Here is a 15490-nt window from a genome sequence, read left to right on the forward strand (position 1 = left end):
CAGCTAGGAAGACAAACATTTCATTTTCATTTTTTGTGTACTTAAAACCAAGGTGAAAGTTTTGTGCTTGCGGGAAGCACAGTGATTAATGTGATATGCAGGCAAAATACGTACATTTAGCAGGATTATAGGCAAGATACCCAATCCATATATTTTAAATGTTTAATAAACTTCAGGGAATAACCTGCAGCTTTCTGCCAAGAGATCCAGAATTCCTGAGCAGTTACAGATTCAGACACTATGTTCCATTGGAGGCTCCTCTGTCTTTTAGAAAAATTAATGCAAAAACTTAGTTCATAAGAAGAACACTGACACAATGGAGGAGTCTAACATGAAAGCAGCAGGGCAGGTTACTAAAGCAGAACCACTCAGTACTAATCCTGATGCATGAGCTAACCGGCAGCTTGCTGCAGTCCTCACATAAGTCATTGAAGACTTTGCTTCGTTTCGTGTTGCAGGGCTCACTGGGCAGAAAGAAGAGCTGTGCCACACATCGGTTTGTTGCTGTTGGCACCAAGTCACTTCTTGCTTTCTTTGGGGAAACCACTGCAAGCCTGAGCCTACTGGAAAGGCTTACAACTTATGGCTGTACTGCTTCAGGTTTGTGTATGTAAGAAACAGACCCTCAATAAAGGAAAAATTGTGGCTTGCAGCCATGGTAGATGGACCTCCCTGAAGTCAGAAGTTGGAAGAGGTGTTTTGTTGTTTTTTTTGCCGAGTTGTCGAGAACTCTTTATGATGGGGATGGAGCACCTCTCCCACCAGAAAAGGCTGAGAGAGCTGGGACCGCCCAGCCTGCAGAACAGGAGGCTCAGGGGCATCTCCACCTCCAGAGACACCTGAAGGGAGGGCAAGGGAGCAGAGCCAGACTCCGTCCGTGGCGCCCAGAACCAGGACAAGAGGCGCTGGGCACAAACCGGAGCGCAGGAGGCTGTGTGGGCACCGGGAGCACTCCTGTGCGGTGTGGCGACGGAGCACAGGCAGCCGGAGACGCGGGCTCTTCTCCTCGGATACCCAGAAGCCCCCAGACGCGGCGCACGACGCCGTGTGTCCGCGCTGCAGCAGGGCTGGGCACGGCGCGCCCGGAGGGCCTTCCCAGCTTCGGCCGCGCGTGGCCCGTGACGCGGGCCGACCCCGGCCCTCGCTCGGCAGAGCCGCATTCTGGAGGGCCGCTGCCCCGCCCGCAGCCCCGCGGCTGCCGCCGGCCCCCGGGAGGAAGATGCCGTTTCCTCTCAGGTGTTCCCGTCTATTTATGAGCGCCCTCTCCACGCCCCTCCCGCATCCTTTTCCCCTCGCGGCCGCGGGGCGAGGCTCCAGGCCGGGCGCGCTACCTGAGCGCGGCCACGGACCCACCTCGGCGACGGGCGGCCCGGACGAGGCCGGCCCGTCCCCGCGCCGCCCCGCACCGGCGCCGCCCCTCCGAGCTCCATCTTCCCCCTCCCGCACCCCGCGCCGGCCCGGCGAGGGGCGGGGATTGGGCGAGCCCTCCCGTCACTCCGCGCTCGCGCCGCGCTCCCATTGGCCGCTGGCGCCGTCAGTCGGCGGCAGGGTCGCGCCGGCCCCTTGTTGTCACGGCGCCGTGCGGGGCTGGGGCTCTTCGCGCCGCCGTTGTTGCCGCCGCCGCCACCGCCACCGCCTCGGGCGCCCGGCAAGGAGCGATTCCTCCGGCTCCGCCGCCCGCTCTCCCGGCGCGGGTGAGACGCCATGGCCACTAGCACCACGGGCTCCACGCTGTTGCAGCCCCTCAGCAACGCCGTGCGCCTGCCCGTCGACCAGGTGAGGCTGCCGCGACGCCGCCCGCCCCGCCGGGGGCACGCGAAGCGCGGGGCCGCCTCGTTCCCCCGGCGCCGCGGGACCGCTCGCCTCGCGCTGAGAGCAGGTGCGGCCCGCCCCCGTCCTCGCCCCGCCGGGTGCGCGCTGAGGCCGCGGCCGAATCGCGGGCATCGCCCCCGGGGCCGCTCCGCCGCCTGCGGCCGAGCTTGGGGTCCCGCAGCAGGGATGTGCGGCGGCGCGGCCCCGAGCTGTGTGCGCGGTGTCGGTGGCCGGGCGGTGCCGAACGGGACGGGACAGCTTGGCGAGTGGCCGTCGGGGGAGCGGGGTCGGCCTCCTCCGTCCGCGGGATGTTTGTGTGCCTGTAGGTGTGTCGGTAACTTCCGAGTGAGTTCTGTGGATCTTATGGCAGCGGGAGTGCTTAAAGGAAGAAAATGCTTCTGTTAGTGCGTGAATGAATGGAACGGGACGAGAGAAGCAGTCTGTCCTCCCGTGAAGGGATGCTGGTGCCTGGGCTTCGCGGGGCACACCTCGGGGGTAGGAAAGTGATTTGAAATGAAACCCAGAGGAAGGAGCGCGTCCATCGACTTCTGAGCTACCTGCTCTTCTCTGTTTCTCTTTCTTCCATGTGTCTGAGACGTAGGTGAGGTAACCACAGGTGCATGGAAATTCCTTCCAAAAAGCTGCTGGAAGTGGGCAGGTTTCAGTGGAGCTGGCTGTGATGGGTGGATGCTGAGCGCTGCTGGCACTGCCTCCTGTGGGTATGGCTCTGTGGCTCCGTGCTGTGTGCTGCTGCCATGGCTTCACTGGGAAATAGCGGGTGGAGTAAGAGGTGATCACCTTTTTATGGCGTGTTACCGCTGTCCTCTTATCAGCTTATCAGCTACTTGTAACTGAAGTCTTAAACTTAGTGTTTTAGTTTTAATTTAAGAGCTTTTGATATGGCATTCTGGTGTTAATGAGGTTACTTCTTATCAAAGCCTGGAGATCTTACCTGTTTTGAGTATGTTGCAACAGATGCTCCTGTAAGGGTGTTTTTGCAAATAGCTCTGCTTGAGCTCTATAAGTTCTTGGGGGTTATTACAATGGTGGGTGGCTAAACATAGGGTTTAGAATATTACTTTCATGATAAGCATTAAAAAATGTATATATGTGTTTTTTTCTGTATCAGTGGGCTGCAGTATCAGCCCTGCTGGGTAGGGAGAACTTTGACTACAAATGGGGTATGAAGAGTTACAAAATTATGTTGCGCTAAGAATGTGCCTTTAACTGATTCAAAAAAGAGCAACAAAAAGCAACGCTGTGGGTTAGGGCTTTGTAGGCTGTCAGTTGGAGAGCCTGTCTCAATAGTAAGTGTGTAACACAGAGAGAACGGGGAATGTGTTCTGTGTCAGGGAGGCAAAGGTGGTGGAGAGCGTGAGGGCAGAGAAAGGAAATGCACCCAGAGGTTGTGTGTGGCACTCGGTGACACTATATGTGCACTGGGTATGGAAACAGAGCTGTGCTTGGGGAAAAGGAATGAATGAAGAGCTCCTGATCAGTGCATTGTTTCTGCCATCCAACTCAAGTCCTGCTGTGATGGGTCCTGCCATGAAGCAGGCACTGAGAATGATATGCTGTGCCAGTGGTTAGAACCAGTGGATAAACAAGATTAGGCTTTATTTATCTACTTCTCTATTTTGGTTTTTACCACAAGTAGACGCTAATATTTGTATCTAAACTATTGTGGTTTACAATTAAGCAATTACTCTCTGTAATGATCCTGCTCTACGATCTTACTGGAGGCGAAGGTGTGTAACTGGGAGGCTGAGTCCAGGCAGTGTGGCTGTGCTGCTCTGCTGGCTGGGTGGGCAAACAGATGAAAGAAACTTGCCTGGTGGCACAGAATGTAAGTAGAAATTTCAATTACAGGTGAAGCTGATATCTCTAATTTTGACCTGATTTTTTTGGATAACTGGATGAAAATTTATGTGTGGTTTGAGTGCAAGAAAGCAGATGGACTGCTTCTGGTAGAATGAGAAGCACAGATCTGTTTGAAACAGTGTGTTACAGAATCATAGGGGTTGGCAGGGGCCTCTGGAGATGACCTAGTGCTGGTACCAGCCTGGAATATGGAGGATGGCAGCTCTGCCAGAGCCACTGCATATGCTTGTGAGACCATAGAATATCCCAAATGGGAAGGATCAGTGTGTCCATCTCCTGGCACCACACAGGGCTATCCAAAAATCAGAATGTATGTCTGAGAGCACTGGGGCTGTGCACGCTGCTCTGGGGAGCCTGTTCAGTGCTTGACCATCCCTGGTGAGGAACCTTTTCCTGATATCCAACCTGAACCTCCTTCTCTGTGTTGCACGAGGAGAGCTCTGCTTCTTTAACGATTTGCTCTTCATGAGCTTTCCTCTTGGTAGTGAACCACCAGTTGGCTACTGGGAAGGAAGCTTGCTGTTCCTCTTCTGTAACTACCCTGCACAAGGTGTTATGTGATGATTGGCCGCTGTGTTAACTCGTCCTTTGGCTCTTTCCTGCTCTTGTACGAAGTGAAGTGAAATGCTTGCTTTGAAAACCAAATGTGTTTTGTGGTGGGCTGCTGCTTCTGCCTTCATTCAATCCCTTTGTTGCTTTCAGTCTTAAGATGCTGGGGTAGATGGCTGGTGTGATCAGCAACCTGAGTCTGTCTCTGTAGATTTGGGAAGTCAAACATGCAGATCTTTTTTAGTATATAGTTATAGAAAAAAGAAATGCACTCTGTGGGGTGAAAACCTCTATCTTCTCACTTCTTGGAGCAGCCAGGTTTCCTGCTCAGCAGGGGAAGCATCCTGTTGACAGCTCTGTGTCTTGGGTCCCTAAAGTTAATGAAGAGTGAATGCATGTAATTGCCCACGATTCTCCCTCCGTCTTGTTTGACAAGAGAGGGAATAGGAGAAGTTATGTCATTCCCTCCCCTTGCAGCTGGAGAAGTGCAACAATAATTACCAGGAAGGCTTGGCTGCTGAAGGTTTTGTTGCATAATGCATCGAGGTTGCAGCTCTCAGTGTTGTGTTACAGCCTTGTCTCTCACCTAGGCTTCTAGTTTTCCCATCTATGCTCCTGTCATGCTGGCGTCCCTGATGCTTGCTTCCTGCAAGGGGAAGCCTTGGCAGGCAGCGTGCTGGGCTGCAGTCCATTTCTAGCTTGGTCTTGCTGATGACAATCCCTTGTCTCTTGGTGTGCCAGCTCACCTATCTTTATATCTGAGAGATTTAAGTCAGTTGTGAGCTGAGGGTGGTCCTAGGAGAGCAAAGCTTGGCTCAGAGTCTTTGCTCTTTCACTGCTTCCACCAGAGGGAGCAAAATTTGAATCAGAAAATCGGCAAAAATTAGTTGAAATATTCCCGCAGTTGATTTGCCATAGAAACAGACAGCAGTTACAGGGGAGTCGCTGGGCAGCAGGGATGGGAGCTGGGTGATGCCGGTATGTGAGCATCAGCTGTTGGCACTTGTCTGAGAGATCGATGTGGAGATTGTGGGGCACGGGCTGGAGAACTGGATCTGCTAGCTGCAGCCATCACCTTCCAGATAAGATCAGCAGAGCTGCAGTGTTTTTTAACAGACGTCACCAAATTTCCTCACTACTTATTTCTACTCATCTCTTGTTGTTTTTTTTCTGTTCCCCTGACAGTAATTTTAGCTTTTATTTGAGTAATGTGCTCATTTATGTAGACCAGATAGCATTTTCTTCAGGAGTCCCAGAATCGAAATTGACCTTTTTAAAGAATAGCCATAAAGAGCTCAATGAACCTTATAAACTTCATACCTTAGCGATTGTGTGAACAAGGCTGCTACACCTCTGCATTGCTTGCAGCACACGTGTCCTGGTGCAAAGTACCTGAGCTACTTCAGCACGCCTTGAATGCAGCCAGCTTTGCAAAAAGCAGTGAACACTGACATATGTTGAGCCTCATATTTCTCCTGGATGCCTTAGGGTAGGCAGGATTATTTTTCCCTTGGGTGTTCCTATGAATTGTGCATTTCTTAAATGCATATGACTGGAAAAATGCAACTGTGATGTTTTGCAGCATTTCAGTACCTAAAGGGAGCCTACAAACAGAAGGGGAATCAATTCTTGAAAGGGTAGATAAGAGCAGGACAAGGGAAAATGGTTTTAAGTTGAGGGAGGGAAGATTTAGGTTGGATGTCAGGGGGAAGTTTTTCACTATGAGAGTAGTGAGGTGCTGGAACAGGCTGCCCAGAGAGGTTGTGGATGCCCCATCCCTGGAGGTGTTCAAGGCCAGGTTGGATGGGGCCCTGGGCAGCCTGGGCTGGTATTAAATGGGGAGGTTGGTGGCCCTGCATGTGGCAGGGGAGTTAGAGATTCGTGATCTTTGAGGTCCCTTCCAACCCTGGTGATTGATTCTGTGATTCTGTGATTCTGTGATTCTGTGATTCTGTGATTCTGTGATTCTGTGATTCTGTGATTCTGTGATTCTGTGATTCTGTGATTCTGTGATTCTGTGATTCTGTGATTCTGTGATTCTGTGATTCTGTGATTCTGACTTTGGATGCTTTGGAGATGAGCTCCTGCTGGAGTTTGGGTAGAAGACCAGGCATGGAAGTTATTTTGCTTAGCAGCCGGTTGCCTGCAGGAAGCATTTGGACACATCTCATAGCTCTATGGTATGCTGGGAAGTTTGGGGCATTAGCAGTGCTGTAGTCTGCCTTGTTTTCTGCCCAGGCAACCTGACACAGCCTCCTGAGGACTGAAATGCTTGAATCTAATGAAAGCCTTTTTGTTTAAATATAGAGGAGAAATTAAAATGTTTGTGTAAATGTCCAGAACATAGATGCCTAGTCTTGTCTTAGAATTATTTAACTATATGTATTCAAGGGAGGTTCTAGTTGGATCTTAGGAAACATTTCTTCTCCAAAATAGTGGTCAGTCATTGGCACAGGCTGCCCAAGGAGGTGGTGGAGTCACCGTCCATGGAGGTGTTCATGAACCATGGAGATGTGGCACTGAGGGACGTGGTCAGTGGGCACGGTGGGGATGGGTTGGGGTTGAGCTAGATGATCTTAGTGGTCTTTTCCAACCTTACTGAGTCTATGATTAAAAAATGGAAAGTGGTAAAGAGCATCCAAGCTTTATTCTGTTAGTGACTTTTGCTGATGTAACCCAGGAAATGTATGAGTAATAGAAGTGAGTAAAAGTGGTACTGATGGGTGTGTGAAATGCAAACGTTGAAGTAAGGGAGTGGTAGGACAAGGGGTTTGTGCCCCTCCTTTGCCCTGTGCTTCCCATATCTGCTGCTAGCAGTCAGAAAAATGAAGGGTGGGTGGTGGTGTGATTTCCACTGGCAATGGATGGAGGCAATGATGAGTGATCAGAAGCAGCAAGAGGTGCTGTGCTCTGCATTCTGTGTGCCATTCCCTTTAAATGGATGTTTCAGATATTTCACATTTCCTAGTGCAAGAGTGGTAGGCACTCTGCTTTCTTCTCTTCCACTCTTTTAAAGGAAAGTTCAGGAATATGCCATCAAATAGCTCTGGTCTCTTTGCAGTTGCACTTTTCCTGGAATCCAGTGTTTGAGGCAACACCTGCACACTGTGCTCTGGGTGATGCTGGTTGGAGTTGCACTGTGTGAGATGTGTAGAGAAGGATGAAATTGCTGGGAGAAGAGGAAAAGAAAAAAAATTGGCAGGAGACAGTGACTGCCTTGAAGGAAGGAGTGGGAGCTGACAGAAATGGAAAGAAGGCAGCAGACGCCGATTGCAGTGCTGGGAAAGATGAATTGTCTCTAAAGTGCAGGGAAGACTTAGTGCAAAAAACGAGTATGTCTCTGTTTATTTCAGGTTTATGAACACTGTTGCAGAGACATGAAGGATACAGCTACTTAAATTTTTTAATTCATGTGGAGGAGATGGTGGATTTTCCCTTTGATACAGCCTCGATCGCTTTCATAGTAGGGATTTCTCCAGGTTTTTGTGAAGTAATGGGAAACCTGAAAGATAATTACAGCCCAGGGTTTCTCCAGCGAGCAGCTGAAATGAACATGCTTTACCTGAGCAGTCTGGAGTTACTGCTTTGCTTTGCCCGATTTTTTTCCTCATCCTTAGGCAATTCATTTAGCTGCTGTAAGAAAGAGCGCTTACTGACTGGTGCACGAGTCACTCCTGCATCCAGGGTGCCGTTCAGGAAGTGCTGCAAAAGCACCATGTCCTGGGATGCTGAGAAGAAATGCTTAAGTGCCCAGAGAACAGGTTAATAAAGAAAAAGCATTAAGGCACGCTGAGGATGACAAGAGTAACTTGTTTTGCAGAATGAATAGCTGCTACTGTGCTGCTTTGTTTTTGAAGAGCTGCTGTTGTAAATCAGCTGTACTGCAGCTATACAGCTCTTCTTCCTCGGAGGGCTGTGGTGGGCACAGTGCTGCTTTCAAAGAGTTGTGGAAAATGCTCATGTGTAATTCACCAGCCTCAATACTTGTTTTTTTTTAACACCTGTTTATCTTTTTTGGCCTGATGAAGATCTGTGCTGCAGCCTTAATTATGACATGTTTAGGAACGGTTAGGGATGAGATTTAGTAAGCATGGTGGCTGTGAGTTCACAGTTGGACTAGATGATCTTTGGCCTTTTCCAACACTTAGGATTCTATGTCTTTATCAAGCTGCTTATTTTGACTTGTGCACTTCTCATGAGTAAAGGTTCCCCTGCTTTTTTCTTGTTTTCCGAAGGGAGTTCAGGCTGTGGGGTTTCATTTTCTTTTGGAAGATAGGAAGATTTCACGCAGCCAGGTGGAATCCTGTTTGCCTAATGCATGCATCTTTCCAGTGCCACTTTTAAGGGGTGTGCTGGTGCAGTTCTTCACTATGAATATTTCACTTGATGCTACTTTCCAAGGTGAAGAAGTACACATCAACATCAGGCATTGTTTTTTGTATTTTGCATTCCCTGTTGCGAATAGAGCAGCTGGGCTATTTCTATTTATCTACTTCTTTTAAATGATCATTGTAATGATATTTTCAACAGCCAAGCCATCTTTGCAAAGGAGCTATACCTCTGCCTTCTGCCCTGGAATAAGATATCCAAAGCGGAAGATGCTGCTTCGGGCTGGCTGTAACAGTGCAGTGTTACTGCAGTACGTGGGGTTTGGGTGTTTCTATTTATGTCTCATTCAAGTGGCCTGAGCTGAAGAAGGTGCTTGTGTTTTGCAGCCTGTTAGGTTGTGTAACTGTAGTTGGTATCTTCTGTACTGGTAGTGCTTCCTCTAAGGTAATTGCTATTCTTTCTGACCTGCCTTCTGCTGGGGTGATACTCTTGATTTTTTACTTCCTCCTGTCTATCATTTAACAAGGAACCCACAGCTCCCTGGGCAGCTGTGCCAGGGCCTCACTGCCCTCTGATTAAAGAATTTCCGCCAAACTTCTAATCTAACTCTCCTCTCTTTTAGTTTAAAACTTCTCCCTTCATCCTGTCACTGTCTTCGTGTGTAAAATGCCAGTCCCCTTCCTGTTTATAAGAGGCTCCCTTCAAGTGCTGGAAGGCTGCACTGGGGTCTCCACAAAGCCTTCTCTTCTCAGGCTGAACAAGTCCAACTCTCTCAACCTTTCTTCATGGGAGTGATGCTCCAGGCCTCTGACTTCCTGCTAATAGAAATGATGGAGAAACCAGTGAGATCCTGTCCTTTTTCTCTTTTTCCTTCTGCAAAGGAGCTGACCTTAATGTTTTAGTGATGGGTGGAGAATGTTTGTTTTACTTGCTGAGTTAAGGGACTGCTGCTGTTCCTGGATTTCTGCAAGCTTTATAAACAAGGGTTACTGTTGAAGTGGGATTTCAGTTTCCATTTCTCGTATACCAGAGTATAATAGTAGAGCAGAGGTTGAGAGTACATGTTTATGGTTATAATTGGGAAGAATACTCCCAAATATGTTGGTTTTTTTTTCAAAGAGCTAGAAAAGTGAGTTACAACAAAACTCAGTGTATGCTCTAGACAATTATTACTCAAAGTATTACATAGGTTGCTCTGAAACTAATACCTTGTATTTATTTCCATGGAACCTGAAGAGAGCACTAACACTGCTTGGCAGAAGAAATTCTCAGCTACAAAGCATTATTTTTCATCATAGCCACCACCGTTAGCTCTGCATTTTTGCCAATGACGAACAAGAACCTGCATGTTGTGTTCATAAAATCTGCATGGCCATCCAGAATGGAGCTTGTCTTTCACATTGCTGTCACCACTGCTGAAATGCACCACCTACCCCTCAGTGTGCTCACATCCACTGTTTGATCTCCATAAGCATTCACAAATGCCAATGGGTGCCATTTTTTTCTGTATGGAGGCATTCAGTGACACACCTTTGCTTTATAGACACTTCCATGTCAGACACCATTGTGTCAGAGTGCCTCTCTGCTGCCATCTGTCACAGTGATGAGTAATGGAATGTTGATGGGAAGGTTCAACCTCTACTGCTGTACCACTGATGTCTACTTCTGATGTTGTGGGCCAACATAATAAAGTATTACTTTTGAAACAGCCTTTGTAAATAAACGTTTGCCATTCAAATGCACATCTGACTATCTTGTGTGTTGCTTGTACTCCAGAGGCAGAGCAGAGATCAAGGTTAATAATGTTGTGCATGCATGTGTGATAAAAAGCCACATTTTGGATAGCTCAGTAGCTGAATGGGTCTTTGTTTGGAACCACAGTTTGTCAACAGAATCCTGGACTGTTGTTTTGATGCTGTAAACACTTGCGCCTTTTTAGACTGAGTTCTGCAATCTTTAACTGGCCAAACCAAGTTTTGCTCAGCAGAAGCAGCATCTTAGGTTGCCGTTCATATAGGGAGGATATGGGGAGGGAGGGAGAGGGAAATGAGACCACCATCAAAAATACCTAGGCTTTAGCACACTTTCCACCTTTGGAGCAAACTTGCTTCTTAGATTTTGGCTACTGCTGTGTACACGTAGATGTTCAAAGCTCAGTGCCTATTATCAGATAATGCTACACCCTTATGAGCTGAGCAGGAAGAATATTGTTCAGTTGCCTTCTTTCCACCCTTGAATGAGCACTGGTTGTTTTCAGTGTAAAATGCATATGTTGTTCTCCAACATGATTAAGAAATACAAGTTAAAAATTGAAAGCTGGTACAGGAAATAGAGATAGTGTTAACATTAGTCATGTCTGTCTTTGTTTTGGGCTTCAGTCAGCTTGGGAAGACAGCATTCAGAATCTAAGTGCTTAAAGCTGCTTCCTAAAGTTCATAAACAGATGAAGTATAATGGTGGCAAGCTTTCACCAGTATTATAGAAGTTGGCTAACAGTGGGTAGAGCACAGTCTTAGAGCAAGTGGCTGCTCTTAGAGGAATTGTGCTTGAAGTGTGGTCTGAAAATGGCTGACACTGGGTAGTCTACAAACAGAGCAGCACAGTCTTTGTTACGAAGAACACAAAGTTAACATCTCCCACGCTGGTACCGCCTAAAATAATTGCTGCTGCTTCACGTACTTTTCCTCGTATTCCTCATGGGATGAGGTTGAGATGGCAGGAGTGCTGATGAATTGAATCTTTGTCACGGAAGGTGATTGGTATTCTTTGAACCAAAAATGGACTTGAAAGCATCACCATAAGGTTTATGGCCTTTGAATTGAAAGAGGAACGCCCTGTCAGTTTGTGATGTTCTCTGAATGGAACGCTCAAGTATCCTTCAGCTTCATCCGATATCGATGACCTCTGGGATTCTTTCAGACCTTTCCCAAAGAATTGAAGTAAATTACTGGACGCTTTGATTTTCCTTCTTGCCATGGGATTATTTTTTTGATGGAGAAATTGATTGTTGCTTTCATATAATAATAGTTGTCACTTTTGGTTTCTTAGTGGTTTGGCAATAGGCAATTACAGGAGCATCGTGATTGTTCTTTTTCTGCTGGATGGAGGTTAGAAATTGGACAGGAGAGCTGTGTGTACTGCTCTTTGGGTGCCGTAGGGAAGCATCAGCTCTCCTGTGTTGAAAGGAGCTTTTGGGGAACATCTGTAGATGTTTTCAAGTCTTCAGCCGATGGCTTTGGGGAAAGGGAAATGGCTGTGACTTAAGTGGCATGAAGAGCAGTATGGAATGGGCAATGATACGGGACTTCTAGGTGTTACTGTCGTTAAAATCTTAATCGGTGCATAAAAACTGCACAGCAGTGTATTAAAAACGAGTTTGAGAGAAATGGTCTCCTATATTTCATTCTAATGTGAACTTCTAATAAACCATTAATACTTTTTAGATGCTGCCTATGTCAAAGATGGGCCGTTTGTAGCAGTTCAAATTGTTGTTGCTAAAACTCTGAAACTGAAAATCCTGAGCAGTCGGTAACCTTGTTCTTCTTTTCCTTATATAAGGAATAGATTCCTCAAATGCTTTCCTTGAGAAACAGAGTGTTTTTACAAATGCAGGTCACAAATTGTATTTAGACATCTAAAAATCTAGAATCAATGTTTTTTAAAGAAGTTTTGTTACAGACTTTCTATTGACATTTGCACAGTGCATGCAAGTGGGAAATTTGACATGTAGATTAATGCGTTTTACAGCTCAATGAGTTTACTAGAACAGCTGAGTTCAAATAGCCCAAGCATGGAAACTGGTTTGTACTCATGTGGCACTGTCACGTTTGGCTCAAAAGGCGCAGGGAAGCTGTGCTGTACCACTGCTCTTGCACCAAAACAGCAGATTGAACTTGAAAATTGCAAGGATACGTGTAGCAAGTTTTGAAATACCTTAATATTTCTATTTTATATATAATAATATAATTTCTATATTAATAATATTTCTAAGAGGGATTTGATAGGCATCTAAGTCAGTAGATACTGGATGATCATTGCTGATCATTTGTGCCATCATTGTAAGTCGGTTTTTTTAGTTCTTCCATGTGCACACAGCAGCAGTAATGGAAAGTTATATGGGGAGTATAGGCATTACAGTCCCTATAAGCTCAGCTTATATGGTCTGTAACATGAGGAGGTCAAAAACTCTATTTTTCTTTCATAGATACACTGAATTACAACACCTTGGGGTGAAACTTCCTGTTCCACACATTGGATCAGGTATATATATTTTTTTTTTTTTACCCCTAAGACTTTAGCTTCTAATGGATCCAACTTTTTATTCCTTCATAAAACCTGAGCTGCTTGTAAGAGTGGCTTTTATGACTGAAGGGAGACAACTAGAGTTGGGTTTATGAAATGAATCATGCTGCCTTCATGGTGTTGTCTTTGTTCCTTGTGGGCGTTCTGTTCCAGTCTAACCAACTCATGAGGTGTTTAAAAGTTGTATTTTGCCTGTACTCAGAACGTTGTAAGGGTTTGATGTAAGCTTTCAGGAGGTACCCAAGTCTATCACTCCCAGATGTTGAGGTTACCGTATGTGATATTTGCCAGCTGAATAGCTGCTTGGCTGTGCACGTGTTTTCTGGGTAAGCTTGCACAGTGATGATATCCAGCCCTGCCCTCTGAGTGACTGTTTCATTTGCCTTCTGGCAAGAGGGTTCACTTTCATGCTGTATTTCAAGGCAAGCTGTATGTCTGAGATGGTCGTGCAGCTCAGGGCAGAGCTTTTGCTAGCTGAGGCCAAGTGAAGATGGTGATTGAGAAAAGGCTGAATGTTGAATTTTGCTTTGTTTGCATCAAGTCCTGTGGTGCAATAGGAGTGTATCTGTAGGATGTTGTTGCTAATGAAGACCCATCACTGATGCTGTGATGATTTTAGGAAATTCTGCTGCTGAGGTCTAGTCCACAGGCCAGATGTCCCATTTCCTTTGGAACGTATCTTCTGGTTCAGTTCAGGTTAAATTACAATATGTATGTATCTGATTTGTGTGGACACTGCTGTATCATGCATCATCTTTAAGTGAGGATGCTTGGGAGGCAGCTTTCAGCAGCCCGCCTGTCTGCCCTGCAGCGTGGTATAGATGCTGGAATTGGAAGTGAGCAGGATGGGCTTTGGATGCCTAGAGTCTCTCTTTACTTCCTATAGGACCAGCAGGGGGTTAATCTTATTTCCATGTGAAATGAGTTGGTACTTTGGATAGCTGGAGTGGCAGGAATCTGTGCTTTGGGCTGAAGCAATAACTGGTAATTGCAAACAGGTGAGCATCGAGTTTGTTGTAGAAATGCCGTGTTTTGTTTCTTTTTAAAACGTAAGCAATCAGATATTCTAAGTGTCTATGAAGTGAATGGTTAGCCTGCAGTAGTATATGTTTAAACATCAGGAGGAGCATCAGGTGAGGATTATCTGACTGTGATACAGCCCAGCAATGGTCACAACTTTTCTTCATGTGATCTCCTTTCCTCATTCAGAATATGGGTCCTCCTGCTTTGCTGTTTTTCACATCTGTATCTGCCACAGAGTTCTAGTGATCTAGAGAAATAACGTAATGAAAATGTCATCGTGATGACTTTAGGTTTTGCTTGTGTTCTGAGCTGCTTTGGGCCTTATTTATAGGAATGCTGAATATTCATAAGAGCAGCTGAAGCTGTATTTTCAAAGCACAGCTCCAATTGAAGTTCTGTTGAAAGTACTGACTGAAAAGCCAGGCACTATCTATTGGAAATTAGGCAGCTGAGATTAGTGGGCATTTAGTTTACACTTTGGACTTTCATTATCTTGTATATTCTTCCCATGCTGTGGTCAGATCTGCATAAACATGCCTGTGGGGAAATGTAAGGTTTTGTATTTGGTGTAGATGCAGATGGTAAGTATTTAATGGCTTGGAGGATACAGGCAAAAACTGGGCAACTGTCCATGTGCTGAATGAAGCAGAAATCCAGCTGGGGAGAACAGAGGAGCATTACCAGGAGGAGGTATATGTAAAGGCTAAATGGGAGATGCACGGTTTTCAACTCTTAACCTGTGTGTATTTTGCTTTTGTAAATATGTATTTAAAGCTTTGGGGGCACCTGGTATAATACAAGGCTGTAAAAACCATTGGTGCTTTCTAAGCCATATTTCTGTGCCTTGTGAGGCAGATATTAGGGGTGGATGGGTAGGGTTAGGAGATGGCCCCGAGGTGCTGTGTGAATGTTGTGGTGGTGTCTTTTGTGCATCCCAGTGCGCGTCCATCTGTGCATTTTTGGGAAGAGCAGTTTAAAAGCACTCCCTGCTAACTGTGGAGTCACTTGTGAGCAAGGATTTCAGAACAGGCTTGCGTTGCTTAGGTCATTTGTTTGTGAATTTCAAAGACTGTAACCTGACATCCTTAGATTTCTGTACATCTTTGTGTCAGTTGGGATTATTCTGTGTCCCTAAACCTACAAGTTTATCCTGAGTTGTAAAGCTCAGGGTCTGCTGTTTAGCTTGTCTGCTCCTGTAGAAACAGTGGTACGGGTTGGAGATGCCGAGCATTTCTCCCCTTGCCATGGCAACCATAGAAGCCAGACCTCGTTGCCTTTTCTCTCCCAGTCCTTGCCACCTTGCTTTCAGAGGTAACTTCTTTTCTCACTCTCCATCCCAGTCTGCCTGGGGTGTGAGTTCTCGGGGTCGCAAACAGATACAGTGCACATAATGCCATTTCCATCAGAACATAGTTAATTACTTGGGCTTTTTTATTTTTCTTCCCCTCTGTATATTTGATCAGTTTGTTTTTTTCAGTGGCTCATTAAATCCAACTGTTTTGTATGGAACTTTTCCACAGAACCCAGAAACTCATCCTGACTTATAAATCTTCTTTTTCATTTGCATCAGTGTGTATAATGGAGAAAAAAACAG

General features: G+C 46.3%; 1 protein-coding gene across 1 annotated transcript in view; it reads left to right on the forward strand.

Annotated features, from left to right (window-relative positions):
* Positions 1–1559: 1559 nt before the first annotated feature.
* MBOAT2 (membrane bound O-acyltransferase domain containing 2) overlaps positions 1560–15490 on the forward strand; it is a 90633-nt gene continuing 76702 nt past the window's right edge. The window contains exon 1 of the mRNA XM_048935813.1: positions 1560–1776. Coding sequence (XP_048791770.1) covers positions 1705–1776 — 72 coding nt within the window. The 5' untranslated portion in view covers positions 1560–1704. The remainder of the gene's footprint in view (positions 1777–15490) is intronic.

This window comes from Lagopus muta, chromosome 2 (assembly GCF_023343835.1).
Source record: "Lagopus muta isolate bLagMut1 chromosome 2, bLagMut1 primary, whole genome shotgun sequence".
Taxonomy (NCBI): domain Eukaryota; kingdom Metazoa; phylum Chordata; class Aves; order Galliformes; family Phasianidae; genus Lagopus; species Lagopus muta.